Source organism: Centropristis striata, chromosome 6 (genome assembly GCF_030273125.1).
Source record: "Centropristis striata isolate RG_2023a ecotype Rhode Island chromosome 6, C.striata_1.0, whole genome shotgun sequence".
Taxonomy (NCBI): domain Eukaryota; kingdom Metazoa; phylum Chordata; class Actinopteri; order Perciformes; family Serranidae; genus Centropristis; species Centropristis striata.
In genome coordinates, this window is record NC_081522.1 from 21659297 (window position 1) to 21680395 (window position 21099).

General features: G+C 39.6%; 1 protein-coding gene across 1 annotated transcript in view; it reads left to right on the top strand.

The window, feature by feature from the left end:
• LOC131972854 (protein arginine N-methyltransferase 8-B) overlaps window positions 1–21099 on the top strand; it is a 46815-nt gene that overhangs the window by 16700 nt on the left and 9016 nt on the right. The window contains exons 4-8 of the mRNA XM_059334609.1: window positions 5142–5205; window positions 6711–6853; window positions 9184–9271; window positions 11232–11347; window positions 19834–19984. Coding sequence (XP_059190592.1) covers window positions 5142–5205; window positions 6711–6853; window positions 9184–9271; window positions 11232–11347; window positions 19834–19984 — 562 coding nt within the window. The remainder of the gene's footprint in view (window positions 1–5141; window positions 5206–6710; window positions 6854–9183; window positions 9272–11231; window positions 11348–19833; window positions 19985–21099) is intronic.

The window sequence follows — 21099 nt, forward strand, 5'->3', positions numbered from 1 at the left end:
TACCAAAAAAGACACAAATTGACCACAAAATGACCAAAAAAGACACAAAATGACCAAAAAAAGACACAAAATTACAAAAAAAGACACAAAATGACTAAAAAAAAGACACAAAATGACCAAAGAAGACACAAATTGACCACAAAATGATCAAAAAAAGACACAAAAAATGACCAAAAAACACACAAAATGACCAAAAAAAGACATTAAGTGACCAAAAAGACTGAAACACATGAACACTTTAACACAGTGGAGACAGAGCTGACTTCCAAAATGATTTGGCGACCCCCAGAAATCATCATGAGGAATCATTGCCAATTAAAGAGCTGACAGGAGCAGCACTATTATCCTAGCTATATAAACATACATCTCACAATCACACTCATGCACTTGGTGTTACATTGGGCATTTCTGTTTGTTTACGCAGTTATACAGCCTGATTTTTAATTGACAGGTGACAGACAAGACTGTGGGCGCCACCAGCAGCCTCCTGACCAGCTCCACACTAATAGGCAGTGGAGAATAGGGCTGCTCCATGGAGGCTAATGTCAAATCCCTGCAGCATGTTTGCATGCTCAGTGGGGAAACTGAAGATCCCCGCTAGAAAGCAGAAGCCAGAGTTCCATTTCAGTGTCTATGATATACTGCAGCCACAAAAAGAATTATCCAGGATGATAATTTGTCCATCTCACAGTTGGTGTTTTGCTTAGAGAGCATGTCTAATCCATTTGTGCCTGGAAAATAAAAGCCCCCGCAGACCTAATTCTTCCACGAGAGTCCGAGGCGACAGCTGAGTGCTTCTATTTTTCAGCCGGATCACTACACAAGGGTCCCAGCCTGGCTTTGGCTTTTTTTTTTTTTTTTTTTTTTTTTTACGATGCACGGCACCTAGAGTTCATTCAAGAGTCCCCAGCTTGATTACAACCAGGTGGATTCTCTTGCAGCATGAATAAGTCCACACACCTCTGACAAACAGTCCCAGGGTAGGTGGAACAGAGTGAGCAAAATCTATACCCTCAGACTGGAAGAGGTGGGTATTGACCATAGACTGTATATAAATAATGGACGTAATCACTGTGACATCACCCATTGGTTTGTGGCCCGTTGGAAGCCTCGAGTTCAGCGTTACACTCGTCGCCATCTTGCGTCGCCATCTTGTTTCCGATACGCGGAGCAGACCATATCTGGACTGTGGAGGAGGAGAGGGATCTGATCACTGACTACAGCCTCTCTACACCTCAACCTGACTGAGAGAAGCTGCTGCTAATTCATGTTAGCATTAACTGGAGCATTAACTGGGATGTTAGTTTTGGCTAGCAAAAAAACAAAAACAAAATGTATCTTTCTTACCTCAGAAAACTGAGCAGCGACTCCTTGGAGCGTCTGTTAGTCCAACCAAACACTGAACAAGACATTTTTACTGAACAAAACGTTCAAATAAACTGTCATTAAGTGAAAATACAGTGAAAAGGTCAAAGTTATGAGACCAAATCGGTAAACGTCCTCTTTTCTATCTATATAACGTTATATATAACTTTATTGACACGTTGCCGTGGATACGCATTGCTCTGCTTCTCTCCTGGTGACGTCTCGCCTTGTCAGTGACCTGTCAATCAAAGGTAGCCCCGCCCCCAAATCATTCTCTTCTATTTTCTTCTAAATGGGGCCATTATTAGAACTATTGACATCAAATTGTCTTGAAGAAGATTTTTTACTAGTGATTGAGACCATAGTGTTGTCCCTGAAAAATTTTTCTGAGGTAATAAATCAAGTGAGAAGTTTTCAAATTTAGCACTGAAATGAATGGGCAGATTTCTTTTGCAGCCAAACTTAGCGCCCCCTACTGGAATTTTCGGTGAATTGCAGGCTTTATGCACTTCCTGGTTGGCCTCCATGCTCAGACACGGAGATTGCCGCCTGGTATTGACAAATGCCTCCTCCTGAATTATGTTCTCGTTTTGTTTGGGATCTGCTTACTGGAGTTTATTCTGATGAATGGAACGTTAGTTCGAGCGTTATTATGTTATAACTCTGTTATTGCTGGCACCCCAATAAATCAGTCCTGCATTTGGTGCAGAACAGGATGTTCAAAATATGTGAAGCTCAGGACTCAGAGAACAGAAGGTGTAACAGGGAGGGCAGGGAGGAAAATGTCACAGAGATGTGCGAGCTATCGGGGAAAGAAAAAAGCAGTGCAGGGAGGATAATTTAAAAGAATTTAAAATGTCAAAAGACTAATGAAACTAGAAGTTGAAGGTCCCATTGGCACTAAATGGCTGGTTGCAGTTGAGCAGTGACTAATCTTCACCTTAATTACTTTAAGTAAGATGCTTGAGCAGTGTTTCAGAGACTGCCACAGAGGCTGATAACCTTATGAATTCTATCCCTTCTTCCTCTTTTTTTTATCTTCCACTTTTTTCAGCTTGACCCCAGTGCAATGCAAAATGACCTCAGTGCACAATATGAGATGATAATCCCTCCCTTGTTAGTTACCTGCCTATGTCAGGCTCAAAAAGTCACAAACACACTGAAAGTGATAAAAAGCTACTTATTGCTATCACACGCTGCAGACAGGAAATGATCCCCTGACAGAATGCCTTCACACACTCAAAGCTTGTTAGCTATTGTATCACACACCCCTGCTTTTTCTTCAAACTGGCAAAGATCCAGCCACACAGTTTTCAATTTTGAAATCTTTTGCAAAGCAGTGGTGTATTCAGGACTGCACTGGAGACCATCCAGAGACAGATACTAAACAAAGATGATCTTGTTTTCTAGCCCAGGGAGTGTCTTATTGTGGCTGCAGTGTTGGACGGATATTCATGTAACTGTAGGAGCAATACATCAAAACTGGAGGTTCCATTGTGGACTTACTTTGCTCCAAATCACAGAGGAAATTCAGTGTGATAAATCCCTGGATAAAGAACATGAATGGATTACTGAACAGGCCTAACGGACACAGGCAGAGGGTGTCCAGGCCTTCACCTACACCAGTAGTTCTCAACCTTTTTGAGTCGCGACCCCCAATTTAATATGCATGTTGTCTGCGACCCCCGCTCACTGAACAGAATCTCACAGCCTCAACCTTTTCAACAGGAAGCTCCACCTCCTCCACCTTGCCTTTGAAGATGGTGATCACTGCAACACACAACATATCTTTGAAGTCATAATGAATGCTTGCATTTTGGTTGGGGAAAAGTGTTCTTAGAAATACATTATTTACAGCAGTAGTTCTCAACCTTTTTGAGTCGCGACCCCCAATTTAATATACATGTTGTCCGCGACCCCCGCTCACTGAAGAGAATCTCACATGCACAGTTCAGATCACCCAAAAAAGAAAAAAATGACAAAAAAAAGACACAAAATGACTAAAAAAAGACACAAATTGACGACAAAATGATAAAAAAGACACAAAATTACCAAAAAAAGAAAACAAAATTACCAGAAAAGACACAAAATGACCGAAAAAAGACACAAAATTACCAAAAAAAGACACAAAATGACTAAAAAAAGACACAAATTGACGACAAAATGATAAAAAAGACACAAAATTACCAAAAAAAGAAAACAAAATTACCAGAAAAGACACAAAATGACCAAAAAAAGACACAAAATGACCAAAAAAGACACAAAATGACCAAATAAGTAAACAAAATGACCAAAAAAGACACAAATTGACCACAAAATAATAAAAAAAGACACAAAATTACCAAATAAGTAAACAAAATTACAAAATAAGTAAACAAAATTACCGAAAAAGACACAAATTGACCACAAAATGATAAAAAAAACGACACAAAATGACAAAAAAAGACACAAATTGACCAAAAAAGGACACAAAATGACTAAAAAAGACAAAAATGTCTTAAAAAAGACATTAAGTGACCAAGAAACACATGAACACTTTAACATAGTGGAGACAGAGCTGACTTCCAAAATGATTTGGCAACCCCCAGAAATCATCTCGCGACCCCAATTGGGGTCCCGACCCCAAGGTTGAGAATAGCTGCTCTATACCATTTTGGCACTCAATACCTTGAGGTCCAACATGTAGGAAAGATGGTGGGGCTGTTTGCACGTCTCTACCCAGGGGTCCACTGTCTCATAATCCACCAGTAATAGCGAATAATAGGGATCGTCCCAACCTTTAAGAGCAGCAGGTGAAAAACAAAGTGATTATTTTAACCTGTGAACAGGAAAGAAAACTATTTGGATCTTAGAAAATGGAGTACACAATTTGTTTTACTCACTTCCCTCTCATGGCTTCCGTAGGATAAACATTAAAATATCAGGATTTAAACAATATAAATCATAAAAGTGATGGGTCTTGAAATCTCCTTCAAAATTGAGCTCTATTATATCTGTTATCTATAGCAGCTATTCTCAACCTTGGGGTCCTGACCCCAATTGGGGTCGCGAGATGATTTCTGGGGGTCGCCAAATCATTTTGGAAATCAGCTCTGTCTCCACTGTGTTAAAGTATTCATGTGTTTTAGTCTTTTCGGTCATTTAATGTCTCTTTTTGTCATTTTTATGCTGTTTTTTTAGTCATTTTGTGTCTTTCTTATGGTCATTTTGTGTCTTTTATGGTCATTTTGTGTCTTTTTTTGGTCATTTTGTGGTCAATTTGTGTCTTTTTTGGTCATTTTGTTTCCTTTTTTTGGTCGTTTTGTGTCTTTTTTTGGTCATTTTGTTCTTTTTTGGTCATTTTGTGTCTTTTTGGTCATTTTGTGGTCAATTTGTGTCTTTTTTGGTCATTTTGTTTCCTTTTCTGGTCATTTTGTGTCTTTTTTTTAGTAATTTTGTGTCTTTTTTTGGTCATTTTGTTTCATTTTTGGGTTTCATTTGTTGTATCAACTGAGTTTGTATGATCTGAACTGTGCGCGTGAGATTGTGTTCAGTGAGCGGGGGTCGCGGACAACATGCATGTTAAATTGGGGGTCGCGACTCAAAAAGGTTGAGAACTACTGATCTATAGGGTCAATTGAATGCTGATTGAGCTTTAATATATAATATATACAAACTGAGGACATGTTATTGCAAGAGCTAGAGATGATCAGTTAAATATAATCTTCCTAAAGCACCACAGTCCTTTATCTTCACTTTAATTAGTTTTTCTTTCTCTCTTTCTTTCTTTCTGCCAGATTGAATGTTCCAGTATATCAGAGTACTCAGAGAGGATCATCAAGTCCAACCACCTCGACAGCGGTAAGAACTGCAGCTGCTCCCCTCCCCATTCAGATGACACAGCACTTTGGGAGCAACCAAGTAGCTTATAGTCGTGACAGACATAGTGAATGAGGAGAGGGGAGGAAAGTCTGGCAGATATGCATGAGGAGGAGAAGAAGAATTAGAAGAAGAGGGGTGGTGATGGGTTTTGAATGATTGTTCCTCTGTGAGGACAGTTCCAGTCTGATCCCGCGTTCATCACTCCACACTGCACTGGATCGCCTCATTTGTATTCATTTGCACAAACATGCTGCCAACTTATGAAGCTTCAAAGCATATGTTTAAATCATAACACCTCTGTAACTTTGAAAACAAATTTACCTCCCGAGCTCCTGACGGTGCACCTACCAGATGATAGCTCCATAAAGCACTCTGTCAGCCAATCTCCTGTCTGTAAACCTATGAATATCAAGTATGCACAAGTAATTGAAGGAAGAGTTAACACTGTGTTCGCTCTGAGTTTCAGACAGAGAATGAGCAGAAAGCAATCACCAGTTGGGACTAACAGGGTTCGCATGTCATTCTGACAGACACTTTGTATCACCAGGGAAACTCTTCAATAACTTCTTGCCAAGGCAGAACAAACAAAGCTGAAGTCAGCTAATCTCACGGAGGGCAAAGATCCTCTCCTCCGTTGTGAGTTGATTTCCATAAGAACACCATGGCTGCCATGGGAGAACATATTGTACCCACTGATGTGTCATCGCTCCGACTCCCCAGTTTATTTCCTGCACATAGAACATTGTCTGATATGTCCCATACTGTGTCTCTGTAAATCAGCTATTCTCAACCTTGGGGTCAGGACCCCAATTGGGGTCGCGAGATGATTTCTGGGGATCGTCAAATCATTTTGGAAGTCAGCTCTGTCTCCACTGTGTTAAAGTGTTCATGTGTTTAAGTCTTTTTGGTAATTTAATGTCTTTTTTTTGGTCATTTTGTGTTGTTTTTTTGTCATTTTGTGCCTTTTTTTGGTCATTTTTTGTCTTGTTTTGGTCATTTTGTGTGTTTTTTTAGTCATTTTGTGTCTTTTTTGGTAATTTTTTGTCTTTTTTTGGTCATTTTTTGTGTTTTTTTTGGTAATTTTGTGTCTTTTTTGGTCAATTTGTTTCTTTCTTTGGTCATTTTGTGTCTTTTTTTGGGGCATTTTGTGTCTTTTTTTGGTCATTTTGTGTCTTTTTAGTCATTTTGTGTCTTTTTGGGTAATTTTTTGTCTTTCTTTGGTCATTTTGTGTGTTTTTTTTGGTAATTTTGTGTCTTTTTTGGTCATTTTGTGTCTTTTTTTAGTCATTTTGTGTCTTTTTTGGTCATTTTGTTTCTTTTTTGGGTGATCTGAACTGTGCGTGTGAGATTCTCTTCAGTGAGCGGGGGTCGCGACTCAAAAAGGTTGAGAACTACTGCTGTAAATAATGTATTTCTAAGAACACTTTTCCCCAACCAAAATGCAAGCATTCATTATGACTTCAAAGATATGTTGTGTGTTGCAGTGATCACCATCTTCAAAGGCAAGGTGGAGGAGGTGGAGCTTCCTGTTGAAAAGGTTGACATCATCATATCAGAGTGGATGGGCTACTGCCTCTTCTATGAATCCATGCTCAACACCGTCATCTTTGCCAGGGACAAGTGGCTGGTAGGGTGTGTGTGTGTGTTCTTGTTCTTCCTACATAGTGAGGACCAGAACACGTTTTTAACCAACAGAGTGAGGACATTTTTGCAAGTGAGGTCATTTTGGTCGGTCCTCACTTCTTTAAAGGCTTTTTTTAGATTTCAGACTTTGTTTTAAGGGTTAAAGGTTACATGATAATGATGATTAACTGAAACTGTGTTGTGTGGTTACAAAACTAACAAAAATTATAGTGAAAATGTCCTTCGTTTTCGTCTTTGTCAACTTTTTTCATACATAATGAAGATGGATAAGACAAAGGAAATAAAGGCAAAATTTACTGCGACCTCTTTTAATCTCCCACCCAACAAATACCCCACTGAATTTAAAACAAAAATTCACAACAAAATTAAAACTAAAACTAATGAAAAATCCCAAACTATTAGAACCTATCAAGAGATTTAGGTTTAAATGTATTGTTTTAAAAAAAAAATATGAAAGATAAAACAGTATCTACCAGCCTTTTTCGCCCCATTATCCCAGAAACCAAAACTACTTGCAGTCCCTTATCATGTGAATAAAATGTCAAAATGTCCAATAGTTAAGGTAATTATTTATAAGGAACAGCCAACAATGCAACAAAGTCTATTATTTAGCATTTCTGGCATCATTGATATAATTACTTGACATTTATGTCATTATTATGAGGCAATAAGTACTAACTACGAGATTCTAGCCTAAATAAATTTAGTTGTATGTTGACAGTGAAATAAAAAAAGACTTTTAGGGCCATTCTATAAATCTGGCAACCCAAGTCCTTCAACCTACACTGCAAAAAAAGAAAAGTTGGGTGAACTCAAAATTTCAAGGCAACAAACTTTGATAAAATTTTAAGTTGGACAATTAAACTAAATATTTTAAGTTTTGTTTTTGAGTTTGCTCAACTCTGAATTCATTTTTGTCAACTCAACTGTAAGTTGTACTAACTTATAATTTTACATTGTAATAACTTTTAATCCTTACTTCTGCTAACTTCTGCAATGTGCTGAATTGGCACAATTGTAACGCCGCTATGAAATGTTAGCTAATGTTCTGCCACAATTTTGAGTTAGCATTGATACGCTAATGGCTACTCTTGTAGCTGTAACAAGCAGCGGCGCTAGTATCAGTTAGCCACTAGCGTCAGTTAGCCGCTAGCATCAGTTAGCCGCTAGCTTTCGCTAATGACAGAATTTCACCGTTTCCCCGCATTTCACAACAAAGAAATAAGAGTTAGCAGAACTATTGTCCCTTGTTGTGAACCCCAACTTAAAGATATAAGTAACAACAACTCACCAATTAGTTGTTGAGCAGACAACTGGCTTCCTTTGTTGTGCTAACTTACATTATTGCCCTAAATGTCAATAATTTATATTTCCAAGTTTTACCAACTTAAATCACTGTTTTAGGCCAAAAAATACAAGTTGGCTTTTTTGCAGTGTATATAACAAAATAAGACGTTTGTTCTTACCCTTTTGTAATACCTACAGGAGCATTTCCAAAATAAAAGCCTCGCTAGAAGGAGGTCAACATGTTCGCATACATAAACATAACATGACACAGTTTTCAACATATCACTAACATTTTTGTTTGCCATTTCATTCGGTTAGGTTAAGGCTACTAGGTTGAGGTTAAGACTACATTAAAAGAAAAAATCATGGCTTGAGTTAAAAGTGCTTTACATAACTCAACACGCACATACATATTTGATATAGTTATGTAAGATAACACAGAAAGTTCATGTCGCACAGGAGAAAAACCACAGTCCCCTGGGTCAAAGTCATCTATTTGTATGACTTATCTTTCTACAGCTACCTCCTCTGTGCATGGACTTTGTTGCTCTTTATACCACATCACCTGATATCCTCCTTTGCTCCCGCCATAATTACTGCTAGAGGTTGCTGACGAACAACAGATGTAAATATGAGTCTGCTATATTGAGCTGCTTGTACAACTGACCTATAGGGTTGTTATTTGGGAAGAAAGTCTCTTTATTTTTCTCACTGATGCAACAATCATTACATCGACAGAAAAAAAACCACATAGGAAATCCTCTAGTATTCATAAGAAGTCTGTAATGTAATAAGAAATGTACATTTAAACTGTTCTTTATCTCCTGTAATTGGAAAATAATAGTTATAGTTTGAAACATCATGAACAGCTCTGCTATTCCAGTCTGTGTGCAGAGAGAACAACCTCCATCATTTAAACTCGTTCTTGGCTGAGGAATGAAATGTCACTGAAGCTGTAATGTAGACCTTTTACAATGTGTTCAGGATTAATTGCAGAGTTATTTCCTTGCCTCATTTGTCAAACAGAAACCTGGAGGATTAATGTTTCCTGACCGTGCCTCTCTGTACGTGGTGGCCATAGAGGACAGGCAGTACAAAGACTTCAAAATACATTGTAAGTTCAGTTTGCATGCATTTCTGTGTGAAAAGACACATACCTGTACTGTATCTTGTACTCTGTGAAGCTCTTGTGTGGCTGTAACCAGAGGTGGGTAGTAACGCACTACATTTACTCCGTTACAAATACTTGAGTAACTTTTTGGATAAATTGTAATTTTAGGAGTAGTGTTTTTGGACCATACTCTTACTTTTACTTGAGTATATATTTGAAGAAGGAACGGTACTTTTACGCCTTACGTTCTATTTGGCTACGTGAGGGTAGTTATTTTTTTTCTTTTAATCTTTTTTTTTTATTACATGCGAGATCTATTTCTACGTCTCCAGCTTTCAACCAATAAAAAACATTAGAAAATGATCTTGCCAATCAAATGCAGCTACTTGGGTCAGATGACAAGTGTTGTCATGTTGGTCATAGCCATAGCAACAGTGAACGCGCACTTTTTAACGGCCTGTCACCTGCCTTGACTCACATATGAACTAAAGTGACATCCCATTCTTAATCCATAGTGTTTAATATGATGTTGGTCCACCCTTCGCAATTTATGGCAATATATTGTATCTTTAGTTTGAAGATTGCTGTTTTATATGTTGTTTGCTACTATTTTATACCGTTTGTGTTGCTTTCAAAAATAAATCCAGAGAAAACGCAGTACTTGTACTCTTGAGTACTTGAGTAGTCTTTTCACTGCATACTTTTTTACTCTTACTTGAGTAATTCTTTTTATGAGTACTTTTACTTTTACTTGAGTAATTATAATCTTAAGTAACAGTACTTCTACTTGAGTACATTTTTTGGCTACTCTGCCCACCTCTGGCTGTAACCAGGATTATGTCTTTACAGCGCCCATCCACACCTCCGCATTGTACTCACACAAGTATAGGAGTACTCTACACAGCCTTTCCAGCTCTGCAAATGATTCTGAACTTTTCCTCAGGCATAACACTGGGGGTGATAATTTATATTACACGTCAACAAGCCTCTCCATCTCTGGATCTTCCCACTCTAAACCTGCAGGGAGGACTGTGGGCGATATTTTGCTGCTGGACACAAAGCATTAGAGTCAGTGTTAAGTCAGTGCACAACCTAGATGACAACAGCCGCGCAAACAGCACAATAGCCAATAGGCCTCCTACTCAAACTCCCTCATACATCTGGGAAATTATACAACCACAGTGCACTATGAAAAAAAGTCATATAACATTGGCTCACTGCATTGCAAAGGTTCCCAAGGATGTCAGGATGCCATTATTTGGTATTTGCAAAGTTTACACGAAGCCGGACTGAGACGAGTGGTAAGACAAGTGCACATTGACCACAAACATTTTTTCCCCCGGGTCAAGATGACCTTTAAAAATGGCCTTCTGAAGCACTATAGTATTCTAAGAGCATTGTGTGGTCATTAGTGCTACTCCGGTCAGCACATTGCCTTGGTTAAGTGGGCAGCAGGAAATGCAAATACAGTACATTAGAATTCCCTGAGGGTTTGTGACTTGTTCATTATCACCAGCTCTCCTACAGTCTTAAGTAGTTCTCTCCTTTTGGGTCATGATAGAGATGTTTGCTCACACGCTATCTTAAGGAGCCTATTGAATAATGTATGGAGTGATTTAACCAAAGCTGCAAGGATATTTAAGGCTAGAGTGGAGGCTGCATTTAAGGAGGCTCATGTTTATAAATCACCCCTGAATACAATGTGACTTTCATCTGTCAAAATGAAAATAGTTTCAAACAGTGGGGTCGTGTATCAGAGTATTCTGGGACAAATTTGGTGTCAGACCCCCGCCTAGTGTTGTTTTACAGCTGCAGTCCGACTATTTCCATCTCCTGGGGCGATTACCATCCCAAAAACTGAATCAAAACTTGGAAAGAAGAAGACAATGTCATGTGTTCGCAATTTACAAAGATTAACTGGAAACATGCTGGCAAAATAACTCAATCATGTTGTGTTCACCAGGGTGGGAGAACGTGTATGGCTTCGACATGACCTGTATTCGTGATGTGGCCATGAAGGAGCCACTGGTGGATATAGTGGACCCCAAACAGGTGGTGACCAACTCCTGCCTCATCAAGGTTTGTAAATTATTTAAAAAAACAGTTTGGCTGATTCCTGATGATCATCACAAAGCCTCAATAAATCCCTGCTGTTTACCCAATGCACAGCAGATGAGAGTTGGTGTATACAGTTTTCCCCTTACCATAGACCAGTGGTTCCCAACTTTTTTCTTGAGGGACCCACATTTTTACCATTGTAAACTTTGGCGACACCCCCATTGTCCATTGCTTCTATGAAGCCGAAACTCAATGTGACTTTCATGGTACCCTCTCTTTTTCTTTTTGAGATATTCAGGATTTTCATCTCCCTGACGCTTCACCATTTTTCCATTAGCTCTGTGTTTCTGTTGTTAGGTGAGGTTACTGCTAGGCGAGGTTACCGCTAGGTGAGGTTACCGCTAGGCGAGGTTACCGCTAGGTGAGGTTACCGCTAGGCGAGGTTACCGCTAGGTGAGGTTACCGCTAGGTTAGGGTTACCACTAGGTGAGGTTACCTCTAGATGAGGTTACCACTAGGTGAGGTTACCGCTAGGTGAGGTTACCGCTAGGTGAGGTTACCGCTAGGTTAGGGTTACCACTAGGTGAGGTTACCTCTAGATGAGGTTACCTCTAGGTGAGGTTACCTCTAGATGAGGTTACCACTAGGTGAGGTTACCGCTAGGTGAGGTTACCTCTAGGTGAGGTTGCTGCTAGGTGAGGTTACCACTAGGTGAGGTTTCCTGTGTCTACTGCAGGAGGGATGTTACACATATCCTTATTCTCGCGATATAGCCTTTATTTCTAAACTTTTCTATAGTGATTTTTCTATTTAAATAAATGAATAAACGTTTAATGTAGCCCTTATTTAGTTGTTTTTGTCCCACTAATGAATTAAATGCTGACTCATCTATATTTAACACATTAGATTTATTACATCCCTTAAAATCAAGAGGGCTTCGTGACCCCCCGTGGATCTTTGGCGCCCCCCTGGGGGGGGTCAGGCCCCCCCTGTTGGGAATCACTACCATAGACCAGCTGCAAGAAGTGGATGAAGCCACAATGATGTCGTCCCTTGGTTTGTGAACAACTGTTTTGAGGCTTTGAGTTTGGCATTTTAGCCATCGTCACCTTGGATTTTGACCTTTTTAATCTTGGTTTTTCAGAGCCAGATGTGACCAAACCAGGGCCAAAATGTTTCTTTATTTGAAAGCTTGTTCAGTATCTGTCTCTTCATGTGTCTCCTTATTTCTCCACACTTGCAGCCGTTCACTGTGGAATTTTAAACACAATGTTAATTGCTGCCGATCACCTGCAGCTGCGCTCCTCATCAGCTGACGTTGTAGCTGGTGTGCTGTCCTGACACAGCCCTCTCCCCAGCCAGACGCTGAAACCACGCCCACCTCCACAGCTAGTTACCTAGCTAGATTAGCAAAGTGCAAAAATGAACAATCAGCCTACTCCTTAGTGTCTTTTAGTACCACTGAACGCTCAACAAGACATTTATTAGATGACCAAAATGTTACAATTCACTTTCATGAACTAAAAACACACTGCAGAAAGGGTCAAAGTATGAAGATAAATGTAAAGACTGTATTGGTAGAAACTTATGAGGTAGCCACACCCTAGAACAGCTATTCTCAACCTTGGGGTCGGGACCCCAGTTGGGGTCGCGAGATGATTTCTGGGGGTCGCCAAATCATTTTGGAAGTCAGCTCTGTCTCCACTGTGTTAAAGTATTCATGTGTTTTAGTCTTTTTGGTCATTTTGTGTCTGTTTTGGTAATTTTGCGTCTTTTTTTTGGTAGTTTTGTGTCTTTTTGTTGGTCATTTTGTTTCTTTTTTTGGTCATTTTGTGTCTTTCTTGGTCATTTTGTGTCTTTTTTTCGGTCATCTTGCGTCTTTTTGTGGTCATTTTGTTTCTTTTTTGGTGATCTGAACTGTGCGTGTGAAATTCTGTTCAGTGAGCGGGGGTCGCAGACAACATGCATGTTAAATTGGGGTTCGCGACTCAAAAAGGTTGAGAACTACTGCCCTAGAACATACCCTGATTTATTGTTCACTCTACATTGGAACATAATTTACAAATTAACAATATCCTGTAATGAAAAAGAGTTAACACTAGCGATTGAGACAACTGGATGTGGAGGATGATCAGTCGCCCCCTGCTTTCGTTTGTCATTTAACTCTTGGCAAAAGAACGAATAGCCTAAGATTATTTCCACAAAACATATTTTTTCTGTCCTCAACTAGACCACAAACTCATCATCGTTCTATCTTACAACAATCTAAAAATGCTGTATGAACCATCCCAAAAAAATATTTTATGTAATGTTACATGCAATAGTTTCCCCGCATTTCACAACAAAGAAATAAGAGTTAGCAGAACTATTGTCCCTTGTTGTGAACCCCAACTTGAAGATATAAGTAACAACAACTCACAAACTTGTTTTTGAGCAGACAACTGGCTTCCTTTGTTGTGCTAACTTACATTATTGCTAAATGTCAATAATTTATATTTCCAAGTTTTACCAACTTAAATCACTGTTTTAGGCCAAGAAATACAAGTTGGCTTTTTTTGCAGTGTACCTGAAAAAGACATAGGGTCCCCATTACCCTCCAGTGGGACTGTGCCAAGATCCTAAAGACCATCAAGAATGAGGCCAGTAAACTGTGTGGAGGTAGGACAAGGATAGGGGGACTGGGATCACCTGGGACCTCTAACTATGGTCAACCTCCAGGTGGTATTTGTGAATCTGTTAGCAACCCCGTCAGTTTAACAAGGTATCTGATAACCCATGTCCAACTAGGCCACGTTCAGAGAAGAACATGTTGTTCCAGATCCTGGTTTACGGTCAGGTGAACGGCACTGCGCCAACATATCATGTTAGCTTTGATCACTGAGTAACAGCAGGGAGTGCAGCTCACCTGAAAACCCACAGTACCCTGCAGGGTAAACATGTAGGCAGAGGTGTGATAATCTTATTTCATGTTCTGTCAGTGATATTAGATATTCAGAGCTAGCGTGCTGGCTTTGGTGCCAGATGTCACATTTGCTGTGGCGGAATGAGCCTTATGTTTGCTGGCAGTAAAACAATGCAATATTAATGTCAGATCCCCCCTGCTGCCTTTGGAAAATGATCACACCCATAAACACATTTACCAGATATTTACTCTGGTCATGAAGTTAAAAACTTCTCAAAGTCATATTTCAAACTTTAACACCGCTATAATACACTGCAATGTTTACACTTGCAATAACTCTGACAGCAAAATAAAAAATAAGAGCCTGATCATGCAGGTTGTTAATGTAAATTAATTATTTTCTGCAGGATTATATGTGGTTATGATCCTCGCTGAGTGTTGCTACCAAGCAGTGGTTTAATAACATGAAGTCCTGTGTGTGCTACTCCTCGGCTATGCAACTTTAATGAGGTCAGCCAGTAATCCATTTAAAGACAATAAAGCTTGTCAGCAGGGTATCATTGTTGCAAAGCTTCTCTTTTTCTCGACAAGATCCCAAGACAAACAGCATTCCCATCAGCTTCATAGAGATTTTTTATTAAACTCTCATGACTGATCTGGTTGCTGGTTTTATGTAACATCTCACTGCAAAATGAAAGGCTATCTGATGTCAAAGAAAATAAAAAGTGGCCGCTTGACAATCAGTAATGTGAAGAAACCGACTCTGAAGTCAAGGTGTGATCACACAGCAATTTTTGCCGGTACAGAGGTGAGACAGGGCAGGCTGTCCAATCAATGCCAGCGATAAGAAGGTCACGATGACAAGGAGCACAATCAGGAGGACGAGACAGGCTGCTATTGACATGCATGGCACATCAGCCTGATCAGTCTAATCCACACAGTTAGAGACAGACAGGGCAGCAGCACATCAAGGTCAAACTACACAGGCCAGACTCGTTACCACAGCTTGTCAGACAATATGTTGACCAATCAATCAATGTCACTGAGTGATTATAGGTAATGTATGTATGTGTGTTTTACTAGTGCAATAATGGGTTTGGACAGTGGCGGTTCTACACAGTAGAAGTAGTACAATTAATAATAAAATTATCAATTTATAACGTTGAACAACAGAACAATTCTAACCTATTTTTTGTTCAAACAATATCTCATTGTACACAAAAGGAAGCCATATACATATACACACACATATACACATATATATACACACACACACATATATACACACACACACATATACACACATATATATACACACACACACACATATATATATACACACACACACACATATATACACACACACATAAATATACACACGTGTGTAAGTAATTGTGCACAAAAATGAGAAATGTCATTGTCGATCAAAAATAGTTGTTATTGTTGGTAAGTCTCATTGTTTCAATCAGTGTATTATTGTGTATATTCCAAATATACTTAAATGAGATTTTTAAATAAGCTAAAATAAAGGTTACTTATTTTAATACTTCCACCTTTTTGTGATTTTGGAGCTTGAAATTTAGAACCAGCGACCAAAGCTATTTTTTTCTGAAGCTGCAGAACCTGTTAGAAAAGAGCTAAAAGGAATAAAAAGTTATCTAATCACTGTGGAAACAACTCAAAATTGGGGTTAGCTCAGTTAATCTGGCTAAAAACTTTTTAACAGCACAGTTGTAATTCTACATGGCGAAATAAAAAAACACTACCACTGCCAACAGCTATATAAATCTTAACCGCTGTATGTCACATGTCAGATACTAAATATAAGAAATATATAACTTAGACCTTTGGTAGTTATGTTGGCAGAAAAGACCCACCAAACACCATTTATTGACATCTTTACAGAACTTAATTACATATTTCTAGCAACATGAACTTAAGAACTAGCCTGGGTATACCCAGACTGCCTTGCGTGCTCGAATTTAATTTCGAACCTCCAGGCGGTCTGGCAACCAGGGAGGTTTCTTAGCCCTGTTTTAGGGATCCAATCACAGAACGGGGAGGGACGGCAAGACGATGACGCGTACTGCAGACGCGAAACTCTCTTTAGCTGTAGATGGTGTTTTAAATAGTTTAGAGTGAAAGTTGAAAGGCGAAAAGGTCTCTCGGCGGCTCCGCTGTCCCCCGGCTCGTAGCCAGATCACCGGTAGCGGGACTATTAGCGCCGCTACCGTAACGCCGGTGATCTGGCCACGAGCCGGGGGACAGCGGAGCCCCCAGAGACCCGCAGCAGCTTGTTTATTGCCCATAAAATCAGTGGATGTGTGTGGCTGAATGACATGAGGGGGAATAAGGCGTAAAAATAAATAATCTTGCAGAAAGCGAGAACTGGAGATGCAAAGCAGCAAACAACACTCTCTCACAGACACACACACAACAAACATCCATTTCTGTTGCTCTACTACGTCATCTGGTATAACTGATCTGATTGGCTAAGAGCTACCTACAGACGATTTGATAGACATTCTAAGCGCCCAATAAACGGCTCTGGAGGATCGTAAACCACACCTCCTCTACGGAGAAATGAACGGCTGATTTCCAGACTAATCTCATTTGTGATTAGTCTGGTGTTAGCCAGGCTACTTAAGAACAATAATTAATTAACATTGCAAACACATACCTGCTTTTGACCACAGATCAGTCTGACCAGTTGAGGTTCTAGTAGGAGGTCGGGAAATCAAAACACTGTATTCCAAGTAGGGTATCCACACAAACTTGGCTCTTGTATAGGTTGTCCCTCTGTCCTTCAACAATTGTTGAATGGTTATTTTGTTGAATTCAGGTTTTCAGAAGCGATTCAATGCAGTTTAGTTGCCATGTCACAGCCATCTTCTCAGGAACAATCAATCAACAGGAAGTCGCTAGCTAGCTAGCTATGTTTCAGTTGACTACATCGCCATCTGCTGGTAGGGTGTGGGACTTACCCACCCCAAATGGTAATGCGAGTAACTGGGGATTTCCACTGGACGCGTTACAGCAGCAGCACGTCTCCACAGCGTTTTTGCTGCGTCTGTCAATTCACACCGGGCGCGTTACAGCAGCAGCACGTCAGCTTAGCGAGCCGGCCGTATACACGCGAGATAACGAGATCACGCGATAATCCTGACCATACGGGAGACCACAAGATCCCGTGATAAACTTTAAACTCTATTTATACAGTCTATGGATAAACTGTGTGTATAAAGTAAGCAACAACAACAAAAAACAACTTACTTTGCTTCTCTGAGGTGAAAGATATGTTGATCTGACCATCTATCCTTATAAAAACAATATGTTATGTCATAAATGATTGTATGATGTTCCATTTCAACAATCAGTCTCTTGTCTTCCGTGTCGCCGATCCTCTGAGACCCTTTGATTGATTGATTGCCGATCTGGTGCCCTGGTCATAACATAATGTTGATGTGAAGTAGTTTTAGGCTGCATGAACTGCGTATTGTGTTTTATTTTGAAAGGGGCGGAAGTGTTTTACACTGATTCTGAGTCGGACTTCCTGTCTGGTGCGATCTGCTCTGTTGAGATTCACGCGATTTGGCAGCGTCTCGCGGAGAAATAGAAGTCCTACCTAATGCTTGCGTAGAGACGCATTGATTAGAGTGTTACCTATTTGCAACGTCATACGCGATGCTGACGTTACGCTGCAGTAACGCGCCCGGTGGAAATCAGGCTTTAAGGTTGGACCCAAGAACAGCACAGACTGAGACCAGCGTTGGACCATTTCAACAGTTTATTAACAAAACAGGGTCGAAAAAAATCCACAACAGGTACACTGGAAATAGTCCAGACAGAGCCAGCCAAAACAGTCCAACTGACCAGCAGAAACCTCCAGGGAGGGAATCCAAGAAACAATAAAAATCCAGAAATCCCAAAAATCCAGAAATACTTGGAGCAGTGTTGCTAGCCATTACTGACTTTAAAGTTTGTTTCATTCGCAGAAGAAGAAAATAAAATCCAAATAATCAGTAATACTATCAACTGAGTCTTTAATTCATTTGTTGCATGTGGTCATTGGGTTGCATTGACAGAAGGCTGATCTGGTTACCTAGGCAGGGACGGGGACAGGCAGGGTCGAAACCGGGGAAGCAATCCAAAGATAAATTCAAAGATGAGAGCTTAGCATGCTGCTGAAGACAAAATGGCAGAGACTGAGTGGAAAGAGTTTAAATCAAGTGAGGAAACACAGGTGAAGGTGGTTGCACTGATGAGGTGGGAGTGGCCGGCAGGTGAGTGGAAAAGTACTTGCAGAGCTGCAAGGAAAGCCAGGAGCGGATCATGACACCAAAGGCCTTGTAGCATACCCTCCGAAAGATGGTGGACCCGACTGATGGTTTTCACAATGTTTATTTCCATACAAGCTCCTTATTAAGTCCATAAATCAACGTGAAACCAACGTGAGAACTGTAGTACAGAAAATAAAGAAAATACAGTTACATTCCATTCCCACTACTGTATACACAAAGCAATACACAACAACAGCAGGTGCGCAAAGTTAACTTAGCATAGCTTTCCAACACAAAAATAAATATGACCATAAATACTAAACACTCTACCTTGTGCCTCCTCGGGAGGTTGCTATTACAGTCAGCCTTCGCCGTTTTATTCTTGTGTTACCGTCACGGCTTTATTTTCCTTTTGTTTACTCTGTTTACTTGAGCTTTTACTGCCTTTACCGTCAGCTCGTACCGTTGCAATTGCTTGGTTTTACCGCAAGACACAATACCGCCAGGAAGTAGGAAGAGATTTAGCGATCCTTCAAAACAAAAGCTCATTACTAACATTAGCTCAAAAACGAACAATAGGCACATAAAAAACAGATGAACTACATTTTTACCATAAACTTAAATCATGAATCATATTTTTTATACCCAAATCATGTTAGAATGTATTTTTAAACACACTTTTTAAGATTTAACCCATACAACAAACACAAACTGCCCTCTTGTGGACAAAACGAGAAACAGCATTTCACAAAACCAAAAAGTGGTTTGTTACAGGCCTTTTTGTATATATATTTTTTAATAACTTCGTTAGAGTTACAACAGCATACAGTCAGACAAGTTAGATCCAAAATAACATCAACAAAAAGCCAGACAGACTAAAAATGAAGCCCGTCCCATAGACACAGCATTGTAAAAACTGCATCATGAAGTCAACCATTGCAAGGCAAAACCATGCAAGTTACTCAGGTCTGGCTTACAGGGAGGTCAGACCAGGCTGGCTTGTAGATCAGTTACCAAAAGCTATGACCATTATATTTTTCAGTCATGGGTTTCAAGTGGTGTGCTGTTTTTCGTATTGTTTTAGACAGTAGCTTCATAATTAATAACAATAACAGACATGCATAAGATTGGTATCTTCTCCACTTACTCTTGGCTTCAAAGCAAATGGAAACACTTCCCAAAGATATTCATTTCAAGAAAATATGAATATGGTGAATAGGGAAATGTGAATAGGGAAAGTTTAATGTGACCATTGACTTGTGGTGTCAGAGTTGCATTTGTGCACACCAGATATTTGAGAAGAGTCTGTGTCTTTATTTTTACAGGAGGTGGACATCTACACAGTGAAGACTGAGGACCTGTCATTTACCTCAGCGTTCTGCCTGCAGATCCAAAGGAACGATTACATCCATGCACTGGTCACCTACTTCAACATCGAGTTCACCAAGTGTCACAAGAAAACGGGTTTCTCCACCGGTAAGATCCCTCAAACAGTCTCTGACTATACATACAGCCACCTGGGTATATGTGGGTGTCTCTGTGCAGCTTTTTTTCACACGCACAGTTCAGATCACCAAAAAAGAAACAAAATGACCACAAAAAGACACAAAATGACTAAAAAAGACACAAAATGACCAAAAAAAAGACACAAATTGACCAAAAAAAAGACAAAGAAATGACAGAAAAAAGACACAAAATGACCAACAAAAAGACACAAAATAACAAAAAAAGACACAAATTGACCACAAAATGATAAAAAAAAGACACAAAATGACCAAAAAAGGGAAACAAAATGACCAAAAAAGACACAAAATAACAAAAAAAGACACAAATTGACCACAAAATGATAAAAAAAAGACACAAAATGACCAAAAAAGGGAAACAAAATGACCAAAAAAGACACAAAATAACAAAAAAAGACACAAATTGACCACAAAATGATAAAAAAAAGACACAAAATGACCAAAAAAAGACACAAAATGACAAAAAAGACTAAAACACATGAATACTTTAACACAGTGGAGACAGAGCTGACTTCCAAAATGATTTGGCGACCCCCAGAAATCATCTCGCGACCCCAACTGGGGTCCCGACCCCAAGGTTGAGAATAGCTGATCTAAAAAAATGATTAATCTGCCTTTTTGTTTACCAGCCTTCACAGCTATTACACAGCACCACCCAGAGGTCGGTTCAGTATCTCTCAAAGCTACTGACAGCACAGTAGAGTAGATACTTTAATGAGCTTGGCAGATTTGTTTGGTTTCCAGTCTAGATACTTTACTGGAGCTGTGGGGACTTTTGATTCCTTATTAATATGCTGTCTGCCCTTTGATGGCCTCGGTGAGTCGTGTAAAAATGAAATTTGCAATGTAAAAGAAGCGGGTGCTCCTGATTCTCAGCAAGGGAACAAGGGAAAGTTACGGCCTGAAGTTGAAATCAAACAGCCCTTGCAACTCATAACAAATTGATTTCAGTTTGAATGCATTAAAGCATGGATCTCTAAACAAGTAAAGTGCTCAACGGAATACTGTGTTATGATATTGTACATTTGTTACCATCAGACGGAGCTAAGCTAGTTGTTTTCTTGCCAA